Raw genomic sequence first — 26,906 nt, 5'->3', positions numbered from 1 at the left:
ACAAGTATTCTGGTCCTCTGCGGATTTTTCCGCAGCGGATTTGATAAATCCGCAGTGCAAAACCGCTGCAGATTTACCGCGGTTTTTCTGCAGTTTTTCTGCGGATTTCACTGCGGTTTTACAACTGCGGTTTTCTATAGGAGCAGCTGTAAAACCGCTGCGGAATCCACAGAAAGTGACATGCTGCAGAATGTAAACCGCTGCGTTTTCGCAAAGTTTTTTCCGCAGCATGTGCACAGCGTTTTTAGTTTCCCATAGGTTTACATTGAACTGTAAACTCATGGGAAACTGCTGTGGACCCGCAGCTGCGGAAACGCAGAGGATCCGCAGCGTTTTCCGTGGCGTGTGCACATACCCTTAGAATTAGGTTATGTGCACAAGGTGCAGACTTGGCTGCGTATCCGCAGTGGATTGGCCACTGCAGATTCGTAGCAGTTTTCCATCAGGTTTACAGTACCATGTAAACCTATGGAAAACCAAATCCGCTGTGCCCATGGTGCAGAAAATACCGCGCAGAAACGCTGCGTTGTATTTTCCGCAGCATGTCAATTCTTTGTGCGGATTCCGCAGAGTTTTACACCTGTTCCTCAATAGGAATCCGCAGGTGAAATCTGCACAAACACTGGAAATCCGCGGTAAATCCACAGGTAAAACGCAGTGCCTTTGCCCTGCGGATTTTTCAAAAATGGTGCGGAAAAATCTCACACGAATCCGCAACGTGTTAGGGTTGGAATTAGAGTTAGGGTTGGAATTAGGGCTAGGGTTGGAAATAGGGTTAAGATTAGGCTTGTGGTTAGGGTTATGGTTAGGGGTTAGGGTTGTGGTTAAGGTTGGGATTAGGGTTAGGGGTGTGTTGGGGTTAGGGTTGTGGTTAGGGTTGTGATTAGGGTTATGGCTAGAGTTGGGATTAGGGTTAGGGGTGTGTTGGGGTTAGTGTTGGAGTTAGAATTGAGGGGTTGCCACTGTTTAGGCACATCAGGGGTCTCCAAACGCAAAATGGCGCCACCATTGATTCCAGCCAATCTTGCGTTCAAAAAGTCAAATGGTGTTCCCTCCCTTCCGAGCCCCGATGTGCGCCCAAACAGTGGTTTACCTGTTGTGAATTCTGCTCTTGGGCCCCCTCCGGTGGTTGTTGGTGGTAGTGCAGTTGTCTTGGGGTTGTAATCCGGGCAGGTGTTTCTTCTGATTGCAGCTCTACTAGGTATTTAGGTGTGCAGGATCCATGAGTCTATGCCAGTTGTCCATTGTACTTGGAGGGATTGCATCTCTCTCTGGCTCCTCATGTCCTGCTGCCAATTCAGCTAAGATAAGTGTCTGGGTTTTTTTGTCTCTGTGCACACATGCAGTGTGCTTTGCAATTCAGTGCAATTCATTGTGTTTTTGTCCAGCTTAGACTTTGTTTGGATTTTTCAGTCATGCTGGATTCTCAGGAGATGCAGATATACTTTCTATGTCTATAGTTAGATGTAGAATATTTGTATTATCTGCTGTGGATATTTTTAGGATTTTAATACTGATCGCTTAGAATTCTGTCCTATCCTTTTCTATTTAGCTAGAAGTGCCCCTTTTGCTAAATCCTGTTTTTCTGCCTGCGTGTGTTTTTCCTCTTATACTCACAGTCAATATTTGTGGAGGGCTGCCTATCCTTTGGGGTTCTGCTCTGAGGCAAGATAGAATTCCCATTTCCATCTATAGGGGTATTTAGTCCTCCGGCTGTGTCGAGGTGTCTAGGACGTGTTAGGTACATCCCACGGCTACTTCTAGTTGCGGTGTTAGTTTAGGGTTTGCGGTCAGTACAGGTACCACCTACTCCTGAGAAAGTCTCTCATTCGGCTCCAAGATCACCGGATCATAACATTTACCCCCACATATAGGGTACCAGAATACTCAGGACAAACTGGGCAACAACTATTGGGGTCAAATTTCTCCTGTTACCCTTGTGAAAATAAAAAATTGCTTGCTAAAACATCATTTTTGAGGAAAGAAAAATGATTTTTTATTTTCACGGCTTTGCGTTGTTAACTTCTGTGAAGCACTTGGGGGTTCAAAGTGCTCACCACATATCAAGATAAGTTCCTTGGGGGGTCTAGTTTCCAAAATGTCCTGTTACTCTTGTGAAAAAAAAATTGCGGGCTAAAAAATAATTTTTGAGGAAAGAAAAATTATTTTTTATTTTCACAGCTCTGCGTTATAAACTTCTGTGAAGCACTTGGGGGTTTTAAAGTGGTCACCGCACATCTAGATTAGTTCCTTGGGGGGTCTAGTTTCCAAAATGGGTCACATGTGGGGGAGCTCCAATGTTTAGGCACACAGGGGCTCTCCAAACGTGACATGGTGTCCGCTAACGATTGTAGCTAATTTTTCATTCAAAAGTCAAATGGCGCTCCTTCCCTTCCGAGCCCAGCCGTGTGCACAAACAGTGGCTTACCCCCACATGTGAGGTATTGCTGTACTCAGGAGAAATTGCCCAACACATTTTAGGATCCATTTTATCCTGTTGCCCATGTGGAAATGAACAAATTGAGGCTAAAAGAAATTTTTTGTGAGACAAAAGTACTTTTTCATTTTTACGGATCAATTTGTGAAGCACCTGGGGGTTCAAAGTGCTCACTATGCATCTAGATAAGTTCCTTGGGGGGTGTAGTTTCCAAAATGGGATCACTTGTGGGGGAGCTCCAATGTTTAGGCACACAGGGGCTCTCCAAACGCGACATGGTGTCCGCTAAAGATTGGAGCCAATTTTTCATTGAAAAAGTCAAATGGCGCTCCTTCCCTTCCGAGCCCTGTTGTGCGCCCAAACAGTGGTTCCCCCCCCATATGAGGTATCAGTGTACTCAGGACAAATTGTACAATAACATTTGTTAATTGTTGCTAAAAGATCATTTTTGTGACTAAAAAGTTAAATGTTCATTTTTTCCTTCCATGTTGCTTCTGCTGCTGTGAAGCACCTGAAGGGTTAATAAACTTCTTGAATGTGGTTTTGAGCACCTTGAGGGGTGCAGTTTTTAGAACGGTGTCACTTTTGGGTATTTTCAGCCATATAGACCCCTCAAACTGACTTCAAATGTGAGGTGGTCCCTAAAAAAAACCGGTTTTGTAAATTTCGTTGTAAAAATGAGAAAATCGCTGGTCAAATTTTAACCCTTATAACTTCCTAGCAAAAAAAATGTTGTTTCCAAAATTGTGCTGATGTAAAGTAGACATGTGGGTAATGTTATTTATTAACTATTTTGTGTCACATAACTCTCTCGTTTAACAGAATAAAAATAAAAAATTTGAAAATTGCTAAATTTTCAAAATTTTAGCCAAATTTCCATTTTTTTCACAAATAAACGCAAAAATTATCGATCTAAATTTACCACTAACGTGAAGCCCAATATGTCACGAAAAAACAGTTTCAGAACCGCTAGGATCCGTTGAAGCGTTCCTGAGTTATTACCTCATAAAGGGACACTGGTCAGAATTGCAAAAAACGGCCAGGTCATTAAGGTCAAAATAGGCTGGGTCATGAAGGGGTTAATCTGAATGAGGTTGTATCAGGTGAATGAGACAGTTTCACAACTTTCTTCATCAAAACAAAAGACAGAAGCAATTCTAAAACTCTACAATATTCTACTGGTGATCTCCTGTTTGTGACACCCGACACCAGCGGTTTGTGTGTGCTCCTGATGAGAGGAAAAGGAGCTGTAATTACATCTCATTTACTACTACCCAGCATTCAGAGCTGTAAAAAAGTAATAAAATATAAATAAATATTACATGTTGTTTAATCATTAGCCAGACCTGCTTTAGCGATGACTGCCTTTGTCACCAGGGTCTGAGGGCGATGGTGGTTAAGGAGGCGACATTATGGGTAATATCACCGGACTGCTCAGCATCTGTCCAACTAGCAATATTTGTGCTGCAGAGCATTGTGGTGCTGTCCAGTCAGGCAGAATGGCTGTGTGCACTGGCCAGCAGCTCAGCCGGGAGTTATCTGCTTCCTGCTGTTGCCAATGGGGCAGAGACACCTCTTACATAAACTCCCAACATACTGCTGTGAATTAATTATTGCTTGGTTTCCTCTTTGTATTCCACTTTTGTGGTATATGCACACAGCGTCTTTTTTTCAATTAAAAATTCCACGAAACATATAAAACCAATAAACACAACCCTATAACTATACCTGAATTAGAATACCAGGTAGGTAAATTTGAACATTACTCAGCAATGAGATGCTGTAAATATTTAAACATATTTAAGTGAATCCCACATTTTACTATACCTATATCTTGACCAATTGGGAAGAATTCCCAATTATACTCGTGTATAAGCCAAGTTTTTCAGCATATTTTTTTGTGCTGAAAATGCCCCCCTCGGCGCTGCCCTCACTGGCAGTGAATATTAATCTATCTTATAGCGTGCACAGTTACAGCCTCCGGCTTCCAGCACACATCCTACTTACCTTCCTTCTCTCCACTCCTATAGGCGTGAAGTGAATATTCATTACCTTAATGAGTGGGGCCACGTAATCGCTCGGCAGGAAGAGCTGCTAGCGACAGAACGAGATGCAGGGAAGGTAAGTAGGATGTGGGGTTTTTTTTACATAGGAACCATGCATACAAGGATAGGGGATAAGGAGCCATGCATACAAGGACATGGATAAGGAGCCATGCATACAAGGACAGGGATAAGGAGCCATGCATACTAGGACAGGATGGGAAGCCATGCATACAAGGACAGGGACATGGAGCCATGCACACAAGGATGGGACGGGGAGCCATGCATACAAGGACGGGGAGCCATATATACAAGGACGGGGAGCCATGTATACAAGGAAAGGGATGAGGGGACAATGCATACCCGGCTTATACTCGAGTCAATAAGTTTTCCCAGTTTTTTTGAGGCAAAATTAGGTGCCTCGGCTTATACTCGGGTCGACTTATACTCGAATATATACAGTACACAATTGGACAAAAACTGAGTATTTTTGGCAAAAATATAAATAAACTTTATTAAGTGAGCGTAAAATAACATACAGATGAAACAAAGGATGACAACCAGGAACCAATTTCCCAAGTGACAGAATATTAAAGTACAACTTCAATGCAAATGTGAGGTATACGTCCTACAAGAGAGGGCACAAATGAAAAATGTATCTAAAACATGACAAGAATTAATAAAATGCATGGAAATACAGTACAGACCAAAACTTTGGACACACCTTCTCATTTAAAGATTTTTCTGTATTTTTAAGACTATGAAAATTGTACATTCACACTGAAGGCATCAAAACTATGAATTAACACATGTTGTTTTGCTAACCATCTCGATTGGGTTCAGGTCTGGTGACTGTGGAGGCCAGGTCATCTGGCGTAGCACCCCATCACTCTCCTGTTTGGGGTCATTGTCCTGTTGAAAAATAAATGATGGTCCAACTAAACGCAAACCGGATGGAATAGCTTGCCGCTGCAAGATGCTGTGGTAGCCATGCTGGTTCAGTATGCCTTCAGTTTTGAATAAATCCCAACAGTGTCACCAGCAAAGCATCCCCACACCATCACACACCTCCTCCTCCACGGTGGGAACCAGGCATGTAGAGTCCATCCGTTCACCTTTTCTGTGTCGCACAAAGAAACGGTGGTTGGAACCAAAGATCTAAAATTTGGACTCATCAGACCAAAGTACAGATTTCCACTGGTCTAATGTCCATTCCTTGTGTTCTTTAGCCCAAACAAGTCTCTTGTGCTTGTTGCCTGTCCTTAGCATTGGTTTCCTAGCAGCTATTTTACCATGAAGGCCTGCTGCACAAAGTCTCCTCTTAACAGTTGTTGTAGGGATGTGTCTGCTGCTAGAACTCTGTGTGGCATTGACCTGGTCTCTAATCTGAGCTGCTGCTAACCTCCTATTTCTGAGGCTGGTGACTCGGATAAACTTATCCTCAGAAGCAGAGGTGACTCTTGGTCTTCCTTTCCTGGGGTGGTCCTCATGTGAGCCAGTTTCTTTGTAGCGCATGATGGGTTTTTGCAACTGCACTTGGGGACACTCAATATTTTCCCAATTTTTCAGACTGACTGACCTTCATTTCTTAAAGTAATGATGGCCACTCGTTTTTCTTTACTTAGCTGCTTTTTTCTTGCCATAATACAAATTCTAACAGTCTATTCAGTAGGACTATCAGCTGTGTAGCCACCAAACTTCTGCACAACACAACTGATGGCCCCAACCCCATTTATAAGGCAAGAAATCCCACTTATTAAACCTGACAGGGCACACCTGTGAAGTCAAAACCATTCCCAGAGACTACCTCTTGAAGCTCATCAAGAGAATGCCAAGAGTGTGCAAAGCAGTTATCAAAGCAAAAGGTGGCTACTTTGAAGAACCTAGAATATAAGACATAATTTCAGTTTTACACATTTTTGTTAAGTATATAATTCCACATGTGTTAATTCATAGTTGTGATGCCTTCAGTGTGAATGTACAATTTTCATAGTCTTAAAAATACAGAAAAATCTTTAAATGAGAAGGTGTGTCCAAACTTTTGGTCTGTACTGTATGTGCAATAATTGTATCAATGGATGTAGAAACCACACATTCAATCTGGTCTACGTCCAGATATCAATATTAAAACTAATGCACCCTTACCCACAGTGGACAGAATGGTAGTCATGGGAATGAGAAGAACCCCAGAGCGCATTTCATACAGTATGTAGTGTATCCCAGCTTCCTGGGGGTTTATAAACTACATGTAAAACATGCTTTTTTATATAATTTTATCAGCGTTTCATCAGAGTTTGGCCAGTGTGTCAGTTTTTACAGTCAAGAGTTTAGTCAGAGGTTCATCAGTTTTTTTTAAGAATTAACTGATAGAGGCTTCCCATATCAACCAGGTCATAAAAAATGGACAAGACTCATCTGAGTGATGTCTGATTTTTTCCCAAACTCATAGACTTGCAAGACCTGAATCAAACTAGAACATGTGTCCATGATTTTGTGAGGACCACTCGGTTAAGAAAAAAATACATGTACATGTGTTATGACCTACCCCATAGACTATCATAGCTATGATAAAACATTGATGCAACTCGAAAAATGGACATCTAAATTATACCTAAGGAATTTTATTGTGCAAAAGTAAAATGATAATATACACTGCTGAAAAAATAAAGGGAACACATAAACAACCTGATGCAAATGCAAATCAATCACACTTCTGTGAAATCAACCTGTCCAGTTATGAAGCAACACTGATTGTGAAATCAATTTCTCCTGCTGTTGCGCAAATGGAATAGACAACAGGTACAAATGATAGGCAATTAGCAAGACAACCCCTATAAAGGAGTGGTTCTGCAGGGGGTGAACACTGACCATTTTTCTCTGTTCTCATCCTTTTTGGCTGTTGTTTTGTTAACTTTTGCATTTTGTTACTGCTCTTGCCCCTAGAGTTACTGTACAGTTGCATGATGAGGTGTCTACAACCCATAGAAGTTGTTCAGGTAGTGCAGCTCATCTAAGATGGCACATCAATGCGAGCTGTGGCAATAAGGGTAGCTGTGTCTGTCTACAGCATACAGTAGATACCAGGAGATGGGCCAGTACATGACATGTGGAGGGGGCCGTAGGAGGGCAACAACCAAGCACCATGACTGCTACCAACTCTGTTGTGCAATGAGGAACAGGAGTGGTGCCAGAGTCCTGCAAAGTGACCTGCAGCAGGACACTAACATCCATGTGTCTGCCCAAATTGTCAGAAACATCCACTCCAAGAGGGTGGTATGAGGGCCTGACATCCACAAGCAGGTGTTCTGCTTACAGCCCAACACCGTGCAAGGCGATTGGCACTTACCAGAGAACATCAAGATTGGCAGATTTGACATTGGCGCCCTGCGCTCTTTAATGGACAGGACTTTCATCACTGTCTCCACCTTCTTACAGATTGAACATGAAGAGGAAGTCCAGGCTGCAGTTGATCCCTGACTTCCTCTTCATGTTCAAGTCATATGAAGGCGTAGGCAGTGATGTCAATGTTGTTTGGGCACCAGGCACCACGTGTCACAACACCGCACAAGAGCTTTGGGACTGCAAGTGCCGACACCGCTGCAACGGCACTGGCACGGGAGGTGAGTATATTTTGTTTTATTTTATCTGGGCCAAACATTTAGTTTGTGAAGGGGTTGTTCAAGTAGTGGACAACCCTTTTACCTAAATTAGGTTGCTTAGGTTTTATTCATTGCGCATTTTAGTGTTATTTTACATGTGTTTTTAATCGCATTTTTGATGGTGCTATTTTTTGTTTCATTATAGTATGACATATTTTTAAAAAACTGCTTGGATTTTGATACTTCCTGGTTTTCGGGCTTGACTAAATTTTATTAACACAGACATGTGCAGATTACATGCATTTTATAATATAAGATATGTATTTTTATTATGAAAACATAGTAAAACAAATAAAACAATATGAATTTGGTTAAAGATATAGAGGAGATCAAGCTCAAGAGAGTAAAAAATTCTAGATTTTATTGAAGTGTGTAAAAATAGTGGTAACACCAGAAAAAAATGCATTGATTAGCAGGTAGCTCCCATGTGTTTCTGGTGTGTATAGCACCCTTAATCATGGTGAACTGAAAGACTTTCTGCAAGTCTGATTAAATAATTTGAAGTTCCGGTTCAACAGATGTGGTGTGAGATAACGAGCTAAAAAGAAAATGAAAGCTTGAAATAGTTAAATCAGCAAATTGTAAACCTGATAATTCTATTTATGAAATACAGTTCCCAGATACTGACATGCTGTAAAGATAACAGGGGTCATACAGAGCCGCCTAGAAAGACTATACCACACCACTCAGAGAATAGAATTAACCATGTACTTCACTGCCAGACAAATAAACCATCAAAAAAGAAAGTGAGAAGCAATTATGCAAAATACAGGTTTATACATAGTACAATTAAATAAAACAATATTATATAAGTATGATATGGAAAACAAGACAAAGCAGGAAAATCTTGAATTCAATAATGTAATATAATATCTTTCCGTAAATTAAGTCCACAGGGAACTCTAGTACAGTATTTAAATGAAAGATCCACCAGGCGTCTCATTATAATATATACTCCCTATTTCCCCCCTCTTATGATCATATATAAATTTGGTATGTTGTTAATCGTACTGACTCACTTCAGTAAGATAATTCCAGTTAATTAAACCTTGAAGGACCAGTGAATTTTTTGTTTTTGTGGTTTCACTTTTTCCTAGCCTTCTTTCAAGAGCCAAAACTTTTTTATTCTTCCATCGACATAGACGTGTGAAGGCTTATTTTTGAAGGAGGAGTTTCAGTTTAGAATTGCACTATTTTACCATATAATGTACAGAAACTTTGGGAAAAAAATTCCCAGTGTGATGAAATGGTGAGAAAAAATTCCACCATTGTTTTTGGGTTTGTCCTTACAGTATTCATTGTGTGGTAAATATGACCTGGACACAAGATTGTCCAGATCAGTCCGATTACAGACATACCAAACATGCATCAATTCTTTTGTATTTAAATGATGAAAAAAAAAAAATTTCAGAATGTTAATAGAACAATTTTTTTATTTTTTTATTTACTTTGTTTCACTATTTTCCGAAATACATAACATTTTTATTTTCTGTTGATGGGGCTGAGTGAAGACTTGTTTTTTTGTGTGGTATTTTATTTATATAAATTTTCCATACATACAATGCTTTGATTGCTCATGGTTAAGGGAGAGGAGGTGACCAAAAAAAATGCAATTCTGGCATTTTGATTATTTTCTCTTTAAGGTGTTTACCGATCGAAAAAATAATAAAATCACCACTGTTGCTTTTATTTCACTGCCAGAGTGCTATCACTAATGTAATGTTGTCTTCTGCAGGTTGTAACGTGCTGGATGGCTCCAGTGTTTGCTGAGGGAGCCGGAAGACATTTATGAGAGACATAATAAGGCTTTCGTAGGCTTACATTGAGCGCTTTTGACCCTTAAGCTCTGACTTCTGATAAGTCAGGAGCTGTGGTCACAAGATGGTGAACCAGAGTGGCGCCCTGGGAAATGCAAAGACTACAACTGGTAAGTATATTACAAGGAGCAGGAAATAGACATTATTGATACCACTCCGGAAATAAAATTTAAAAAAAAATGCCAGAGTGGCATTTTACTAGATCTGACTTGAACATGGTGATACCAAATATGTTTGTTTAATTTTTCCTTTCTTTATGTATAACAACTAATATAAATGCTCAGGGAGTGAATAACAAATCTAACAAAAAAAATTTAAAACTATGACATTTATTAGATATGCATTAAAATATATTCAAGAACAGTACCACAAGCCACACCGAGATCAACAAAATGATACTTTCCAAAACTCCTTACTTATATAGGGGAGGAGGCCCACTTCATGAAAGTAAGGAAACAATCAGTTCTACTTTATTCCTACATTAGCCTCAAAATGGTACCTGCCTGTCAGCGGAGGTTGGCACCCTATTATAACAACGAGAATGGTGCCCCGCTACTTGACCACTGTCCCTTGTAACCTTTGATTTCTCTGATATTACAGTAGAGTGACCAGGGAAAGTAAAATACAAAATAATTGGTATTGATCACACCCAACTAACCATAACGCAAGCGGAAGTATCAGAAACAACGTCACCATGTGCAAAAATGCAAAATATCCTCCATTAACAGATACAGTCTCATAATACTCCAACAGCAAAACCTAGTCTGATCCTAGGTACTTAATACCTGCCTATCCTGCGAAGGATGGCACTCTAACATATTAACGACAATGGCTCCCCATCTCCTCGACGATTCACCCCGAGTAGTCCTATCTCCCCCTGATAAATACATCACCACATTGGAAGGGTCATTTTTAGCAAGAAAAATACAATGCTGTGGTAATGAAGGGTACTTAGCTCAATCGGTATCATTACTGTTGCTCATGTAAAGCCTCAATGCATTTCCCATTGTCAAGGTTCCTCAGGAAGCTGATACAAATGATAGCTCAATAAGATGAGCCTAGCATAGTAAGCTCAAGGCATGTGCATCTGTTTAAGTAGATGAATAAAACTCCTCCCCCTTCTCAAGATGCAGAGAACACATAAACAGAACATTACTAGATCATCCCATATAGTGTGAGGGCAGTTTACGCACCGGATGTCTTTGCGGCCAATGATGCTTGTCACAGTGGAATGCATCCCATCATCAAATCGTGCCCCCAGATGAACGTCAAAGTCCCATAGTGCAAACGCACATGTGCAGTGGATATCGCTTATCAAAATCATAGAATTGGGGTTCTGATAGTTTGAAAAATCACCTAAAAAATTATTTAGAATTGAGAGTCCTCAGTGGTTGATACCTTTTAATGGCTAACTGAAAAGATGGTAACAAATTGCAAGCTTTCGAGACTACTCTCAATTCTAAATATTTTTCTATCTACTGGCTAACACGGTACCAAGATATATTTCTTGCCTGTCTAAAAAATTATAACACTAATGTCATATAAATAAAGTGATGATAATACTGATAGAAATTGCTAGATTTGATAAACTGAATAAACAAAAAGGGCAGAGGGTTTTGGGAAAGACCACAAATCTCCCGATTCTCTCCAATCCGATTTATCAGATATCATATATGATAAGAGTATCCCTAAAATAGACAACCCAAGATTATGGCAAACTTAATTTTCATTTCAGATATGATCCCCAGACCGGCTGATTATGAATAACAGACACAATCCCTGTCCCTAAAGAAAAAGGTGCATATGGCAGCTGTTCATTCAATCCCCTTGGGGACACACAGTTAATCCTAAACATCCATTCATTTTCTTTTCGAAGTATAGATCTGTTATGGTTACCCTTTGTAATGTTTTTCTCACCACCTCTATGACACAAATCGATATTTCCCGCATATTTCCATGATGGAAACTACCATTCAAGTGTCTTGCTATTGGTGTATCCTGTTTGTGCTGTATGTCTCCTAAATGCACATCAACTCTCCTGAATTCTCTTGTCGTTTTACAGACATAATTAAATGGGCAGGTGCAAGTCGCCCTGTAGATCAGTCCTTCAGACTTGCAGTTTGCAAAATCCAAATAGAGAAAACTCTCCACATAGAGGCACTAGTAAATGTTTTTCTTTGGCTCAGTTTTAGAACTTACAGTCACCATACCGGAAGAAACCACACACCCTTCTGTTTAACCATGTCCCTATCAATGGTGGTTTTTGATAGAGACAACGGACCAAGAGATCCTTCAATGACCTTCCTTTCCTGTAGGTCACACTGGGTGTTGGTGAAATAAACTCTTTAAGATCTGGGTCTGTTGATAGGATATACCAGTGCCTTTTCCATGCACAGTATACCTGTTCAATCTGGTCATCAAATGTCCCTATTACTCTAGTGACCCTGTCCTCTTTTCTCTCCGCACTCAAGACTAACTAAAGTAAGGAGCTCCTATCAAAATTGCTGGCGTGGTTGTATGCTTGATCAAGAATATGATGATGGTAACCCCTCTCCATAAATCTCCTCTTCATATCCAGAGATTGACTCTTGAAATCCGATATATTGGAACAATTCCTAGTGACTCAGAGGGATTGACCTTTCGGTATCCCTTTCTTGAGTGCAATCGGGTCGTAGCTATCTCATCTCAATAAACTGTTTGTAGCAGTTGATTTACAATAAGTAAAAAAAATTTTAATGTCCCACCTGATCCTTCTCAATAACAAGGTCCAGGAAAGGCAGCTGAACTACATCTGCTTCTGATGTGAACTTTAATCCAACCTCACTGATGTTTGGGACGTTAAACAAATTGAATTCCTCCAGTGCACAGAATTAAAATATCATCTATGAACCTGACCCACAAAAGGATTAGATGTTGCCACCATTCCACTTCCTTTCCAAAAACTATGATTTCCTCCCACAAGGGAGATTATTTTTAAAAGAGAAAAATTATGAGGATTTGACCTTTTAATATATATATATATATATATATATATATATATATATATATATATATATATATATATATATATATATATATATTACACACACACACATATATTTGTTAATTTTATAATTTTATCAATTTTTCAAAACTTAGGGGATTTCAACCTGTGATAATCTGATAATTTATACTATACACATTGATAAGATTGATAGCAACAAGCATAGATGGATTGAAGGACTTATTAACCCCTTCATGACCCAGCCTATTTTGGCCTTAATGACCTTGCCATTTTTTGCAATTCTGACCAGTGTCCCTTTATGAGGTAATAACTCAGGAACGCTTCAACGGATCCTTGCGGTTCTGAGATTGTTTTTTCGTGACATATTGGGCTTCATGTTAGTGGTAAATTTAGGTCGATAATTTCTGAGTTTATTTGTGAAAAAAAACGGAAATTTGGCGAAAATTTTGAAAATTTCGCAATTTTCACATTTTGAATTTTTATTCTGTTAAACCAGAGAGTTATGTGACACAAAATAGTTAATAAATAACATTTCCCACATGTCTACTTTACATCAGCACAATTTTGGAAAGAAATTTTTTTTTTGCTAGGAAGTTATAAGGGTTAAAATTTGACCAGTGATTTCTCATTTTTACAACAAAATTTACAAAACCATTTTTTTTAGGGACCACCTCACATTTGAAGTCAGTTTGAGGGGTCTATATGGCTGAAAATACCCAAAAGTGACACCATTCTAAAAACTGCACCCCTCAAGGTGCTCAAAACCACATTCAAGAAGTTTATTAACCCTTCAGGTGTTTCACAACAGCAGAAGCAACATGGAAGGAAAAAGTGAACATTTAACTTTTTAGTCACAAAAATGATCTTTTAGCAACAATTTTTTTATTTTCCCAAGGGTAAAAGGAGAAACTGGACCACAAGTTGTTGTCCAATTTGTCCTGAGTACGTTGATACCTCACATGTGGGGGTAAACCACTGTTTGGGCGCACGGCAGGGCTCGGAAGCGAAGGAGCGCCATTTGACTTTTTCAATGAAAAATTGGCTCCAATCTTTAGCGGACACCATGTCGCGTTTGGAGAGCCCCCGTGTGCCTAAACATTGGAGCTCCCCCACAAGTGACCCCATTTTGGAAACTAGACGCCCCAAGGAACTTATCTAGATGCATAGTGAGCACTTTAATCCCCCAGGTGCTTCACAAATTGATCCGTAAAATTGAAACAGTACTTTTTTTTCACACAAAAATTTTTTTAGCCTCAATTTTTTCATTTTCACATGGGCAACAGGATAAAATGGATCCTAAAATTTGTTGGGCAATTTCTCTTGAGTACGCCGATACCTCATATGTGGGGGTAAACCACTGTTTGGGTGCACGGCAAGGCTTGGAAGGGAAGGCGCGCCATTTCACTTTTTCAATGGAAAATTAGCTCCAATCGTTAGTGGACACCATGTTGCGTTCGGAGAGCCCCTGTGTGCCTAAACATTAGAGCTCCCCTACAAGTGACCCCATTTTGGAAACTAGACCCCCCAAGGAACTAATCTAGATGTATAGTGAGCACTTAAAACCCCCAGGTGCTTCACAGAAGTTTATAACGCAGAGCCATGAAAATAAAAAAATATTTTTCTTTCCTCAAAAATGATTTTTAGGCCGGAGTTTTTTATTTTCCCAAGGATAATAGGAGAAATTGGACCCCAAATGTTGTTGTCCAGTTTGTCCTGAGTACGATGATACCCCATATGTGGGGGTAAACCACTGTTTGGGCGCACGGCAGGGCTCGGAAGGGAAGGCACGCCATTTGGCTTTTTGAATGGAAAATTAGCTCCAATCATTAGCGGACACCATGTCGCGTTTGGAGAGCCCCTGTGTGCCTAAACATTGGAGCTCCCACACAAGTGACCCCATTTTGGAAACTAGACCTCCCAAGGAACTAATCTAGATGTGTGGTGAGCACTTTGAACCCTCAAGTGCTTCACAGAAGTTTATAACGCAGAGCCATGAAAATATAAAATTATTTTTCTTTCCTCAAAAATGATTTTTTAACCCACAATTTTTTATTTTCCCAAGGGTAACAGGAGAAATTGGACCCCAAAAGTTGTCGTGCAGTTTCTCCTGAGTATGCTGATACCCCATATGTGGGGGTAAACCACTGTTTTGGCACACGTCGGGGAGCGGAAGGGAAGTAGTGACGTTTTGAAATGCAGACTTTGATGGAATGCTCTGCGGGCGTCACGTTGCGTTTGCAGAGCCCCTGATGTGCCTAAACAGTAGGAACTCCCCACAATTGACCCCACTTTGGAAACTAGACCCCCAAGGGAACTTATCTAGATGTGTGGTGAGCACTTTGAACCCCCAAGTGCTTCACAGAAGTTTATAACGCAGAGACGTGAAAATAAAAAATGTGTTTTCTTTCCTCAAAAATATTTTTTTAGCCCAGAATTTTTTAATTTTCCCAAGGGTAACAGGAAAAATTTGACCCCAAAAGTTGTTGTCCAGTTTCTCCTGAGTACGCTGATACCCCATATGTGGGGGTAAACCACTGTTTGGGCACATGGCGGGGCTCGGAAGGGAAGTAGTGACGATTTGGAATGCAGACTTTGATGGAATGGTCTGCGGGAATCATGTTATGTTTGCAGAGCCCCTGATGTGCCTAAACAGTAGAAACCCCCCACAAGTGACCCCATTTTGGAAACTAGACCCCCCAAGGAACTTATCTAGATGTGTGGTGAGCACGTTCAACCCCCAAGTGCTTCACAGAAGTTTACAACGCAGAGCCGTGAAAATAAAAAATCATTTTTCTTTCCTCAAAAAAGATGTTTTAGCAAGCAATTGTTTATTTTCACAAGGGTAACAGGAGAAATTGGACCCCAATATTTGTTGCCCAGTTTGTTGTGAGTACGCTGGTACCCCATATGTGGGGGTAAACCACTGTTTGGGCGCACGTCAGGGCTCGGAAGGGAAGTAGTGACATTTGAAATGTAGACTTTGATGGAATGGTCTGCGGGCGTCACGTTGCATTTGCAGAGCCCCTGATGTGCCTAAACAGTAGAAACACCCCACAAGTGACCCCATTTTGGAAACTAGACCCCAAAAGGATCTTATCTAGATGTGTGGTGAGCACTTTTAACCCCCAAGTGTTTCACATAAGTTTATAACGTAGAGCCGTGAAAATAAAAGATAATTGTTCTTTCCTCAAAATTATGTTTTAGCAAGTAATTTTTTATTTTTGCAAGGGTAACAGGAGAAATTGGACCCCAATAGTTGTTGCCCAGTTTGTCCTGAGTACGCTGGTATCCCATATGTGGGGGTAAACCACTGTTTGGGTGCACGTCGGGGCTTGGAAGGGAGGGCGCACCATTTGACTTTTTGAACGCAAGATTGGCTGGAATCATTGGTGGCGCCATGTTGCGTTTGGAGACCCCTGATGTGCCTAAACAGTGGAAACCCCTCAATTCTAACTTCAACACTAACCCCAACACACCCCTAACCCTAATCCCAACTGTAGCCATAACCCTAATCACAACCCTAACCCCAACACACCCCTAACCACAACCCTAACCCCAACACACCCGTAACCCTAAATCCAACCCTAATCCTAACCCTAATCCCAACCCTACCCACAACTGTAACCCCAACACAACCCTAACCCTATCCTTAACCCTAACCACAAGCCTAATCTTAACCCTATTTCCAACCCTAGCCCTAATTCCAACCCTAAGGGTACCGTCTCACATAACGATTTACCAACGATCACGACCAGCGATACGACCTGGCCGTGATCGTTGGAAAGTCATTGTGTGGTCGCTGGGGAGCTGTCACACAGACCGCTCTCCAGCGACCAACGATGCCAAGGTCCCGGGTAACCAGGGTAAACATCGGGTTACTAAGCGCAGGGCCGCGCTTAGTAACCCGATGTTTACCGTGGTTACCAGCGTAAAAGTAAAAAAAAAAAACGTACATACTCACATTTTGGTGTCCTTCAGGTCCCTTGCCGTCTGCTTCCCGCTCTGACTGAGTGCCGCCGTACAGTGAGAGCAGAGCGCAGCGGTGACGTCACCGCTGTGCTGTGCTCTCACTTTCCGGCCGGCAGACAGTCAGAGCGGGAAGCAGACGGCAAGGGACCTGAAGGACACCGGAATGTGAGTATGTACGTTTTTTTTTTTTTTTTTTACTTTTACGCTGGTAACCACGGTAAACAACGAGTTACTAAGCGCGGCCCTGCGCTTAGTAACCCGATGTTTACCCTGGTTACAAGTGAACGCATCGCTGGATAGCTGTCACACACAACGATCCAGCGATGACAGCGGGAGATCCAGCGACGAAAGAAAGTTCCAAACGATCTGCTACGACGTACGATTCTCAGCAGGGTCCCTGATCGCTGCTGCGTGTCAGACACAGCGATATCGTATGGATATCCCTGGAACGTCACAGATCGTACCGTCGTAGCGATCAAAGTGCCACTGTGAGACGGTACCCTAACTCTAATTCCAACCCTAACCCTAAGGCTATGTGCCCACTTTGCGGATTCGTGTGAGATTTTTCCGCACCATTTTTGAAAAATCCGCAGGTAAAAGGCACTGCGTTTTACCTACGGATTTACAGCGGATTTCCAGTGTTTTTTTGTGCGGATTTCACCTGCGGATTCCTATTGAGGAACAGGTGTAAAACGCTGCGGAATCCGCACAAAATTGACATGCTGCGGAAAATACACAGCGTTTCCGCACGGTATTTTCCGCACCATGGGCACAGCGGATTTGGTTTTCCATAGGTGTACATGGTACTGTAAACCTGATGGAAAACTGCTACGAATTCGCAGCGGCCAATCCGCTGCGGATCCGCGGCCGATCCGCTGCGGATCCGCGGCAATCCGCTGCGGATTCGCAGCCAAATCCGCACTGTGTGCACATGCCCTAACCCTACCCCTAACCCTACCCCTAATTCTAACCCTAATTCTAACCCTAGTTCTAACCCTAACCCTAGCAGAAAAAAAAAAATATATATTTTATTTATTTTTATTATTGTCCCTATGGGGGTGATAAAGGGGGGTCATTTACTTTTTTTTCATTTTGATCACTGCGATAGGCTATATCGCAGTGATCAAAATACTTCTGAAATGAATCTGCCAGCCGGCAGACTCTGCGGGCGCAGTGCGCATGCGCCCGCCATATTATAAGATGGCGGCGCCCATGGAGAAGCCGGACGGACATCGGGAGGCCCGGTAAGTATGAAGGGGGGGTGATCGGATCACGGGGGGGGGACCGGAGCACAGGGAGGGGGCACCGGACCACGGGGGGATCGGACAGGAGGACGGAGGAGCGGACAGAACGAATTAGGGGGGCGGACCGCGCACCGGAGCACTGGGGGGGCGATCGGTGGGGTGGGGTGGGGGCAGATTAGGTTTTCCAGCCATGGCCGATGATATTGCAGCATCGGCCATGGCTGGATTGTAATATTTCACCGTTTTTTTGGGTGAAATATTACAAATCGCTCTGATTGGCAGTTTCACTTTCAACAGCCAATCAGAGCGATCGTAGCCACGGGGGGGTGAAGCCACCCCCCCTGGGCTGAAGCACCACTCCCCCTGTCTCTGCAGATCGGGTGAAATCGGAGTTAACCCCTTCACCCGATCTGCAGGGACGCGATCATTCTGTGACACAGCATATGCGTCACAGGTCGGGAAGGCACCGACTTTCATGACGCATACGCTGTGTCACAGGTCGGGAAGGGGTTAAAGAGTATCAAGATGGAAAGCTCGAACATAGGACTGTTGCTCAATACAAAGAAGACAAAGATATTGACTACTACCAGATACGACCGGAACATATTTGAGATGGGCAACTGGTAGTTGTAATGGAATTCAACCCACTTGGATCAAGGATTCCTCATGATGAAGCGACAATCCCAGAAGTCAATAGGAGAATAGCTATGGGCAAATTAACAATGAAGTTACTGGACAAGGTCTTCAAATCGAGGAACATTTCATTGGCAACAAAGAAACGGCTCATACATAGTTTGGTCTTTTCTGTGGTAACATACAGATGTGAAACCTGTATGAAAAAGAAACCAGACAGAAGTATCGATGCCTTCAAAATATGATGCTGGAAATGGATGTTTTCAATACCAGGGTTGGCAAGAAGAACAAATGAATCAATGTTAGAGCAAATCAAAATCAGACATGTCACTCAAAGCAAGGAGCACCAAGCTACAACTAACCTACTTTGGACACATCTTATGAAGACAGCAATAAATGCAGAAGGACATTGTGATTGGAATACAAGGAACAAGGCAAAGAGGAAGACCAGAAACCCAGTTTGGTATATCACAGCGCAGAAGACCCTGGTGGACCTGTCTAGGCTTGCATAAGATCGATCCTCCTACAAATCGTTCTTCTAACAAGTAGTCATGGCTCAAGATCGAGATGAAGGCCATTAAAAAAAGATATACTGCAATACTACAGTATTGCAGTATATAGTAAGCATCTTGGTCTCCTACGGAGTTTAGCCTATGGCTAAGCTTCACAGAGTGACTGAATTGACAACCGACTAGGGACTTTAGCAGACCCATGACTATTATAGTAACACATCATTTAAAAGCAATCAGGGGGTATCAGTTTGCCAATAGCTGCTACTGCACAGGTGGCGCCATCTTGGAGGAATTTTTTTTTCCTTCTCTAGCAAGATGGCGCTGCCAGCGCATGCGAAGTATAAGCTATTGGATCAACTCTATATACACCAATAGCTGCTACTTCGCAGGCGTGGTGGACACCATTTTAAAATGGATTTTTTTTAATTTTCCTAAGGAAAACATCAAGCATATTTATTAACTGCACATTAAACATGTGATTATGCTGCAGTGCAGGTGCCACGGCTGGCACCTGCCTGCAGAAGGGTTTTTTTTGTAAGTATGACATGTATTCATTATGTAAACTAGGGGGCAGGTCAGTGACCCGTCAGCAGTCTGCATTAGGAATTTCTAAGCAGAGCACCATATGAAGACCCCCCACAGGCCGCACCGAAGCACGAGAATCTCATTACCTCAAAACTGAAAATAAAGATCAAATAACAACCACAAGACAGATTTCATCACCAAAAGGTATCATTATAATCAGTTCAATGGTGCTGACCTGACACTGTGTGTAGGTTACTGTGCACAATCCTGCTGACAAGTTCCCATTAAATGAGATGCCCCAACAAGAAGCAATGTGCTTCGAGAGAACAGTCATTCTGTACTGACAGTCCCTTTAAAAAGGTAAAATTTTGTTGTCATTGCCTTAATTAAAGGGACTCTGTCACCTGAATTTGGAGGGAACAATTTTCAACAATATTGGATTGAAGTTCATTCTCTGTCCTCCATAGTACACGCCTGCGTAAGGCAAGATTGCCTTGTGCAGGCATGTACTACGGAGGACAGAGAATGAACTTCAATCCAATATTGCAGCCAGCATGCAGCCAGCGGGTAAGGAAAGGGTGAATCAAACACCCGAAAACCCCGCCCATATGGCTGAAAATTGTTCCCTCCAAATTCAGGTGACAGAGTCCCTTTAAAGGAATGGCACAAACTAGTGCTATCAGTAATGCTTTAGAATTGCTATTTTTACATGCAAAATACAAGTAGTTAAAAGAGCAGACATGTTATTTTTAACCTCTTCATGCATCCTGCCATATATGTACGTCACAGTCAAGGTGCACATGTTTAAAGCAAGTGTAGGAGCTGTGGCTGACCATAAAAGACAGTTGTTGACTGTAATACACATCCAGCATCTGCCATAGCAGCAGGAATTGGTGCTTGCTGAGGTTTAACTTTTTAAATTACACTATCAATCACTTACAGCACAATCGCCAGTGTGCTTGCTCACCAGCACCCCGCAATGTGATCACATGGGATGGATAGGTTGACCCCAGTAACAGCCATATTGATCTTCCTATGAAGTTGAGTTATAGGCTAAGCTTCAAAGGAGACCACAATATATAATACTGTATATACTGAAATCTCCTTAGTGTTTGTACAATAGAGCAGGATATATTTTATTGAACAATTATAACTTATTGTATCAGTGTCCTCTACAGGCTTTATCTATTTGAGCAGGATAAGCCCCCAATACTAAAAATATATAATAATTTATGAATAGACAAAAATACTCATTGATACAACAGCTTACTGCACTATAATCCTACTACCAGTTGAAACAAATAAACCAAGGACAAAGCCACAGCAAATTAATGCTATACTCTCGTGTGAGCTATTAAGAAAATAATGAGTTGTGCTCAAAATTTTATAAGTTATATAATTACCAACAAAACATGAATCTCCTTAGTGTTTTCACAAAAGAATACACTACCATTATATTGACCAATTTATAACTTATTGTTTATAAGTTCACATCAATGTTTTTTGACAAAATAAAAACAAAGTACTGCGTATTGACTGCTCAACTTACATTTAAAGGATTACAGAATTAAATGATCTCCTGCTGCTTTAAAGAGGAAAAACGGACTATGGGAAAGAATACAATTTACAAAAATGTTTTACAGGAGATCCAGCAGAAAATAAAGCTTAATTTACATAATTAAAAGTTATTTTCTTCTTACTTTTTCTCACCGTACGAACTTACCGTATTTTTCCGACTATAAGATGCACTTTTTTCCCCCCAAAATTGTGAGGAAAATGGGGGGTGCGTCTTATAGTTGGAATGCAGGCTTACCGGCAGTGTGGCGGCGGCAGAGGTGCGGGGATGATGAGGCGCGGTGAGCGATATGGCGTGAGCAGGGTCCCTTCCACAGGTGAGATGATGCCGCGGCCCGGTATCGGAGGAGAGCAGCAGAGCTGGGTGAGTCACGGCTTTCCCGATGGCGGCCATCTTCCTGAGGCCACGCGTGCACAGATTGAGTTTTCTGCTTCCTGGGGCTTCAGGAAAATGGCCGCGGGAGGCCGCGCGTGCGCAGATTGAGATCGCGGCGGCTATTTTCCTGAAGCCGAATTCGCAGATTGAGATCTCGGCTTCAGGAAAATGGCCGCCGCAATCTCCATCTGCGTACACGCGGCCTCCCGCAGCCATTTTCCTGAAGCCCTGGGAAGCAGAGTACTCAATCTGCGCACGCGCAGCCTCAGGAAGAGGGCCGCCGCCACCGAGAAACTGATGATTAACACAGCTCTGCTGCTCTCCTTGGATACCGGGCTGCAGCGTCACCTCACCTGAGGAAGTGACCGCACATCTGCCGCCACCACAGCACTGCCGCAACCTCCCAATGGACACCAGGCCATGGCGTCGCCCACCTAAGCAGGAAAGGACCCTGCTCAGGTGCACGCCGTACCGCCCACTGCGCCTAAGCATCACCATACCTCTGCCTGCCCTCAGGTAAGAGATCTTAAATTCGGACAATAAGACGGACCCCCATCTTATGAAAAATCTTTTTCTCTGCAATTTTCACCCAAATTTGGGGTGCGTCTTATAACATAGTAACATAGTTATTAAGGTTGAAGGAAGACTTTAAGTCCATCTAGTTCAACCCATAGCCTAACCTAACATGCCCTAACATGTTGATCCAGAGGAAGGCAAAAAAAACCCATGTGGCAAAGAGTAAGCTCCACTTTGGGGAAAAAAATTCCTTCCCGACTCCACATACGGCAATCAGACTAGTTCCCTGGATCAACGCCCTATCAAGGAATCTAGTATATATACCCTGTAACATTATACTTTTCCAGAAAGGTATCCAGTTCCCTCTTAAATTTAAGTAATGAATCACTCATTACAACATCATACGTCAGAGAGTTCCATAGTCTCACTGCTCTTACAGTAAAGAATCCGCGTCTGTTATTATGCTTAAACCTTATTTCCTCCAGACGTAGAGGATGCCCCCTTGTCCCTGTCTCAGGTCTATGATTAAAAAGACCATCAGAAAGGTCTTTGTACTGTCCCCTCATATATTTATACATTAAAATAAGATCACCCCTTAGTCTTCACTTTTCCAAACTAAATAGCCCCAAGTGTAATAACCTATCTTGGTATTGCAGACCCCCCAATCCTCTAATAACCTTGGTCGCTCTTCTCTGCACCCGCTCCAGTTCAGCTATGTCTTTCTTAGACACCGGAGACCAGAACTGTGCACAGTATTCTAAGTGTGGTCGAACTACTGACTTGTATAGAGGTAAAATTATGTTCTCCTCATGTGCATCTATGCCTCTTTTAATGCATCCCATTATTTTATTTGCCTTTGTAGCAGCTGCCTGACACTGGCCACTGAATATGAGTTTGTCATCCACCCATACACCCAGGTCTTTTTCATTGATGGTTTTGCCCAGAGTTTTAGAATTAAGCACATAGTTATTCATCTTATTACTTCTACCCAAGTGCATGACCTTACATTTAAGACGGTGCGTCTTATAGCCCGAAAAATACGGTACATTAAATAATCAAATTGCCTTTTGTAGCTTAAAGGGGTTGTCCACTACATTGCAACCTTCCCCATTTGTCCTAACAGCTACGACAGCTGCAGATACAGTAAGTATATTTGTACTTGTCTTTTCATTCCTTTACGTTTCAACACAGGCATGCTGTTACATGACTGTTGGATATGGGATGAACCCCTAGATCTTAAAACAACCATAACTACAGCAAACCTAGACACCAGAATATACACAAAACACATTATTTTGGTTGTCAAAATGGCCACAGCTTTATTTAAATTACAGGATTAAAACAAACACAGTATGAGTCAGATGAAGTGCTATTACATTGAGATTCACAAGTACAGTGATATCCCCAGCTGTCTGGCATACAGCATCAGGACAGACAGCCATAAAGGGGCGACACCAAGACATACAGCCATAAAGGGGCAGCACGCACTGGCTCGCCATTCAAGTAAAGCCAGTAAATTTTCGGGGCACCACCGATCCTATTGTCCTCATTCCTGTGCTTAACCACCGAGCTCGCCCCTCATTGACATCACCACTACAACATCGTTCAGGCTGGCCACCAAAGCCTAGCCTGTTCACCAACGTAACCTGTTTGCAGCTTCCACTTGAAACTTTGAAATAGATCACTCTGTTTGTAATGACTCTATATCATATATGAGTTGTTTCACTTTTTGTATTGAAGAACTGAAATTAATTAACTTTTTGATGATATTCTAATTTTGTAAGAAGCACCTGTATATGGTGGATTTCATAATACAAAAAACAGCGGAAATAAAATGAGAACAAAAACTGGCCACTTTTCAAAGCATTTTAAAAAAAATTTTCACTATTATTTTTTACATTTATTACTTTCCCAAAGGAACTTGAAGATATAAGGCTTTGATTACATAAGCAATACATTGCAAAACTTAGGTAGTATAATGCATTACCTCACCCTGTCAGTGGAATTCTGACAAGAAGCCTATGAGTTTTTGTCACTAGCAGCATCCAAAAAGCATTGGTATACGGCAGACACACAGACCATTGTTAATTCTCCTGTTGCCATAGTGACACATCAGCACCTTACAATCATGCTGTGCAGTTGATGGAGGTAGGGGGACAATGTGCTGACAGGTGGAGTGCTCTCCTACTCAAACTTCTCATGTGCCACTGTCACTTTTGATAATGGCATATAACGGGTTAATCTGAGGGAACCTGTGTTTTCACACATACTATCAGTTACAGTACGGCTCACCTGTGCTCCTGCAGCTGATCGATTGGATAGTACTATAGTAATGCAGTACCCACCTAATTAATGTTCCATTAACGGATGCTAAATTAATACTCTGTACAACACTATGCAAAAGTTTTAGTCAGTTGTGTTAAAAATCCTGCAGACGAAGATTTTTTTTATTCTGTAAAGGATTTATAGTTTTTATCAATTAACAAAATGAAACGTGATTAAATAAAAGAAAAATCCAAAGCAAATCAATATTTGATGTGACTTAGAAACAGCATCAATTCTTCTAGGTACACTTACACAAAGTTTTTGAAGGAATTTGATAGGGACGCTGTTCTTCTGTATTTAGTGGATAGGTGTAGCTAGGTGCCACTGGTTGCTTTTCGTTGTCAGCTGAAAGCAGTGCTGGACAGTTTTCAATTTCAACAGGAAATTAGCATATTGTGTCTTTCATCTGCTGAACTAAGCTTCCATGGCCAACCACTGCATTTACCGTCCTCAACCACTGCCCATTCTTGGTGCTTTTTAATATGGCATGAACAGCAAATCTTGAAACCGCAATATGCTTTGAAAACTTTTTCTTGGAAAAGACTGCTGATGCAGTATAACTACCTTGTGTCTTCTCGTTGTGCTCAATCTTGTTATGGTGTCTGTCCAGCCTACAAAGTGTTGATCATTATCACCAGATTGGCAATATTGGTTAAAGGGAACCTGTCACCCCCAAAATCGATGGTGAGGTAAGCCCACCGTCATCAGGGGCTTATCTACAGCATTCTGTAATGCTGTAGATAAGCCCCCGATGTAACCTGAAAGATGAGAAAAAGAGGTTAGATTATACTCACCCAGGGGCGGTCCCGCTACGATGGGCGTCGCAGGTCCGTTCCGGCGTCTCCTATTTTCATTCCATGATGTACTCTCCTGTGCTTCACGCCGGAGCTCCGGCGCAGGCGTACTTTGTCTGCCCTGTTGAGGGCAGAGCAAAGTACTGCAGTGCGCAGGCGCCGGAAAGGTCAGAGAGGCCCAGCACCTGCGCACTGCAGTACTTTGCTCTGCCCTCAACAGGGCAGACAAAGTACGCCTGCGGCGGAGCCGCAGCGTGAAGACCAGGAGAGGACGTCATGGAATGAAGATAGGAGGCGCCTGACCGGACCAGCAGCGGGACCGCCCCTGGGTGAGTATAATCTAACCTCTTTTTCTCCTCTTTCAGGATACATCAGGGGTTTATCTACAGCATTACAGAATGCTGTAGCTAAGCCCCTGATGATGGTGGGCTTACCTCATCATCGATTTGGGGGTGACAGGTTCCCTTTAATCATTCTTCATAACTATAATCCTTCAAAATCTCTGATTTTGTGCAAGTGTACCAAGAATTGATGCTGTTTTGAAGGCAAAGAATGGACACACCAAATATTGAATTGCTTTTTCTTTTGTCACAGTCACATTTGTTTTTTATTAATTGATAAAAAATAAACTATTAACAGTTTATTTTCTAAATTCTTACTTTACAGCATTTTTCACACACCTGCCTAAAACTTTTGAATAGTACTGTCAGTTAAACTGATTAGTGGACAGTACCTGCCCAAATACTAAAGTATTGGAGTACATAGGATCTGAGCAATCACATCATCTCAGGCTGAAGTCCACTTACGGGACCATAAAGTAGAGTAATAAGTTAAAAAAAAAAGTTTTTTTAATGTATAAAATAAATATAAAATTATATAAACCAAAAAAAACATAATTCAAATCAATTCCCTTTTAATCCATTAGAAACAAAAACATATTTGGTGTCATTGCATTCATAGAAGTATCCTACCTAAATAAAATACACTAAAAAAAAACATCAAAAAGCCATACATACCACAAATCGTTGTCAATATAACAGTCAGCTAAGTGTGCAAGAAGAACAAGCTCTCATACACCTCTACTGAAGGAAAAATAAAAGATATTACTGATCTTGGAAAATGGCATAGACCAAAACACTTTTTCAGTTGATTTTCTACATACTTCTGAATTTTATTATAGTTTAAAGAAAAAAATGTCTGTAAATTCTCGCACCTGTACTGACATGAAAAATCATGTTTCCAGGACATATTTACCAAGAAAAACACAATTAAAACAAAACCCAAAAAAACTTTTTTATTCACCATGTCATCCCAGATAGTTTTTTTCCCATTCTTTTAGTACATTTTATGCTAAAATTCGAAATCACAACTGATCCTGCAAAATCACAAGCCCTAGTATGTCTATTTCTCAAAAAAAAAAAAAAAAAGGTATGCCTTTTGGTATATCGTATTTTTAAAACGCTCCGGATTATAAGACA

General features: G+C 41.5%; 1 protein-coding gene across 4 annotated transcripts in view; it reads right to left on the bottom strand.

The window, feature by feature from the left end:
* IMMP2L (inner mitochondrial membrane peptidase subunit 2) overlaps positions 1-26,906 on the bottom strand; it is a 2,004,242-nt gene that overhangs the window by 1,929,402 nt on the left and 47,934 nt on the right. Inside the window, exon 4 of one of the 4 annotated variants that reach the window (XM_077265077.1) lies at positions 8,110-8,676. The exons of the other annotated variants lie outside the window; for them this stretch is intronic. Within the exon in view, the coding sequence (XP_077121192.1) occupies positions 8,628-8,676 (49 nt within the window). The 3' untranslated portion in view covers positions 8,110-8,627. Of the gene's footprint in view, positions 1-8,109; positions 8,677-26,906 lie in introns of those variants that run through there. 4 annotated transcript variants of the gene reach the window in all.

Source organism: Ranitomeya variabilis, chromosome 5 (assembly GCF_051348905.1).
Source record: "Ranitomeya variabilis isolate aRanVar5 chromosome 5, aRanVar5.hap1, whole genome shotgun sequence".
Lineage (NCBI taxonomy): Eukaryota > Metazoa > Chordata > Amphibia > Anura > Dendrobatidae > Ranitomeya > Ranitomeya variabilis.
The sequence above is the reverse complement of the archived record's forward strand: the minus strand, read 5'-3'. Positions and strand labels throughout refer to the sequence as shown.